Below are 1,840 nucleotides of genomic sequence, written 5' to 3'. Positions count from 1 at the left end.
TATCTGATGGATTATAGCTGCTCCATGTCTCAAACATTTCATTTTGCAAAACCAGCTGAATGTGAACCAGAGCAGAGGAAGGATTATTAATCAAACAGGAACTTTAGATAAATATGCTGTTTGCCATTGATCATAATTCATTGAGATATTTCCATAGATAACATCTTTTCATAATAATTCCTGCAGCTTTAAAAAGGATTCAGCATGAGATCAAGTTTTAATCATATTTGATTTTATAACAGCTTTACAGATCCATCACCCCCCCATTCACTGCAGGCAACTTGTAGTTCCTCAGTTGCTCCAGGAAGCCGGGGTTGGGGGAGGAGGCTGGCCGTGCAGATTTCACCAACGACAGAGCGTCTTCAAAGGACTGTCCATCACATGACATCAGGTAGCCGATGACCACCGCCGGCGCACGGGACACGCCAGCATTGCAGTGGACCAAGACCACACCTTTCTGAAACAGAATGACAGCAGATGTCTCACCTTAGACCAAACACTGAGCAAACAGCCAGAGCAGCGAAACGGAAACTATCTCCATGTGATGAAAAGGACAATAATAACAGCAGAATTTAGATTAAGTTATGAGTTTTTACATTTGCATCTGGAGAAACAAACTTTTCTCTTTCTCTTTTTAATTAAATTCAGTTTGAAAAAGAGGCTGATTAGTCAGTGACTTCATAACGAGACACGGAGAGAAGCACCAGCGGACAGCGAGACAGGTGCCCGACAGGAAGCACAAGGAGGCGAGGGAACGGGCCCCACTCAGCATGGTCTGGGTAGGTGGGGAGCTGACCTCTTTCCCACTGACAGTAGCAGGTTAACGTGTTAACGCTAACTGATGTTGATGATGTCACCAGTGCAACAGAAGGTGAACAACGGAGAGCAACATGGAAGGAAGCCAGGGCGACGTCAGTGTGCTTTATTGTTTCTCTCTATGATCGGTCTGAATCCGTCTCTCCAGAGCTGCTCCATGTTTCTGGTGTTCATCAGACGCGACCGCCGCGGCGTGTTGACGTCCATTAAGGTCCGTCGTATCACATAATTCAGCAGTCTTTCCTAAGCATGCCGATCAGGGCAGAGGAGATTCTAACACGGGTCGCCTGCCGGTTGGTTTGACCAGGGTAGCGATGCGTCAGTGAGCTGTTCCCTCTGCCTCTAAAAGCCCATAGTTCCGGGTTTAAACGGTTTTTCCTCACAGTGGGAAACAGGTTTTTGTAAAACCTAACCTGGAAATAACTGCGGCTTATTGTCAGAGCAGAACGATTCCATTCGAGTTAGACTTAAAGGTAAGGAGCTGATTAGTTCAACCGGCTCATTAGCTTTTACTCCTGGACCTTTTGGTAAAGATGAAAGTTGCCAGAGTTTAAACACAGATTATAGTCAGCAAATGATTTGCTTTCACTGCTGGTTTATAATAATTTGAAAACCTCTTTATTTCTTTTAATTCTGAAAAAAAAGAAAGAAAAAGAAAAGGTTTGGTTTTGCTTCCTTGAAATGTGAAATCTCCCTCTCTGCAAAGACAAGGTATCCGTTCATGGAGTCTGGTCTGCAGAGACCCTGTCTGGTCTGCAGAGACCCCGTCTGGTCTGCAGAGACCCACACTGGGTTGCAGAGACCCCATCTTGTCCACAGAGACCCCGTCTGGTCCACAGAGACCCCGTCTGGTCTGCAGAGACACTGTCTGGTCTGCAGAGACCCTGTCTGGGTTGCAGAGACCCCATCTGGTCCACAGAGACCCCGTCTGGTCCACAGAGACCCCGTCTGGTCTGCAGAGACACTGTCTGGTCTGCAGAGACCCTGTCTGGGTTGCAGAGACCCCATCTGGTCCACAGAGACC

The 1,840-nt window shown here is 47.0% G+C and overlaps 1 protein-coding gene across 2 annotated transcripts in view; it reads right to left on the bottom strand.

Moving 5' to 3' along the window:
- Positions 1-218: 218 nt before the first annotated feature.
- dusp19 (dual specificity phosphatase 19) overlaps positions 219-1,840 on the bottom strand; it is a 17,593-nt gene continuing 15,971 nt past the window's right edge. For both annotated transcript variants that reach the window (XM_015404723.1, XM_015404724.1), the window contains one exon: positions 219-457. In XM_015404723.1, the coding sequence (XP_015260209.1) occupies positions 245-457 (213 nt within the window). In that variant the 3' untranslated portion in view covers positions 219-244. The remainder of the gene's footprint in view (positions 458-1,840) is intronic.

This window comes from Cyprinodon variegatus, unplaced genomic scaffold (assembly GCF_000732505.1).
Source record: "Cyprinodon variegatus isolate N-32 unplaced genomic scaffold, C_variegatus-1.0 Scaffold1840, whole genome shotgun sequence".
In the NCBI taxonomy this organism is placed as follows: Eukaryota; Metazoa; Chordata; class Actinopteri; order Cyprinodontiformes; family Cyprinodontidae; genus Cyprinodon; species Cyprinodon variegatus.
Note: the sequence above shows the minus strand (reverse complement) of the source record. Positions and strands in the feature narration are given on the sequence as shown.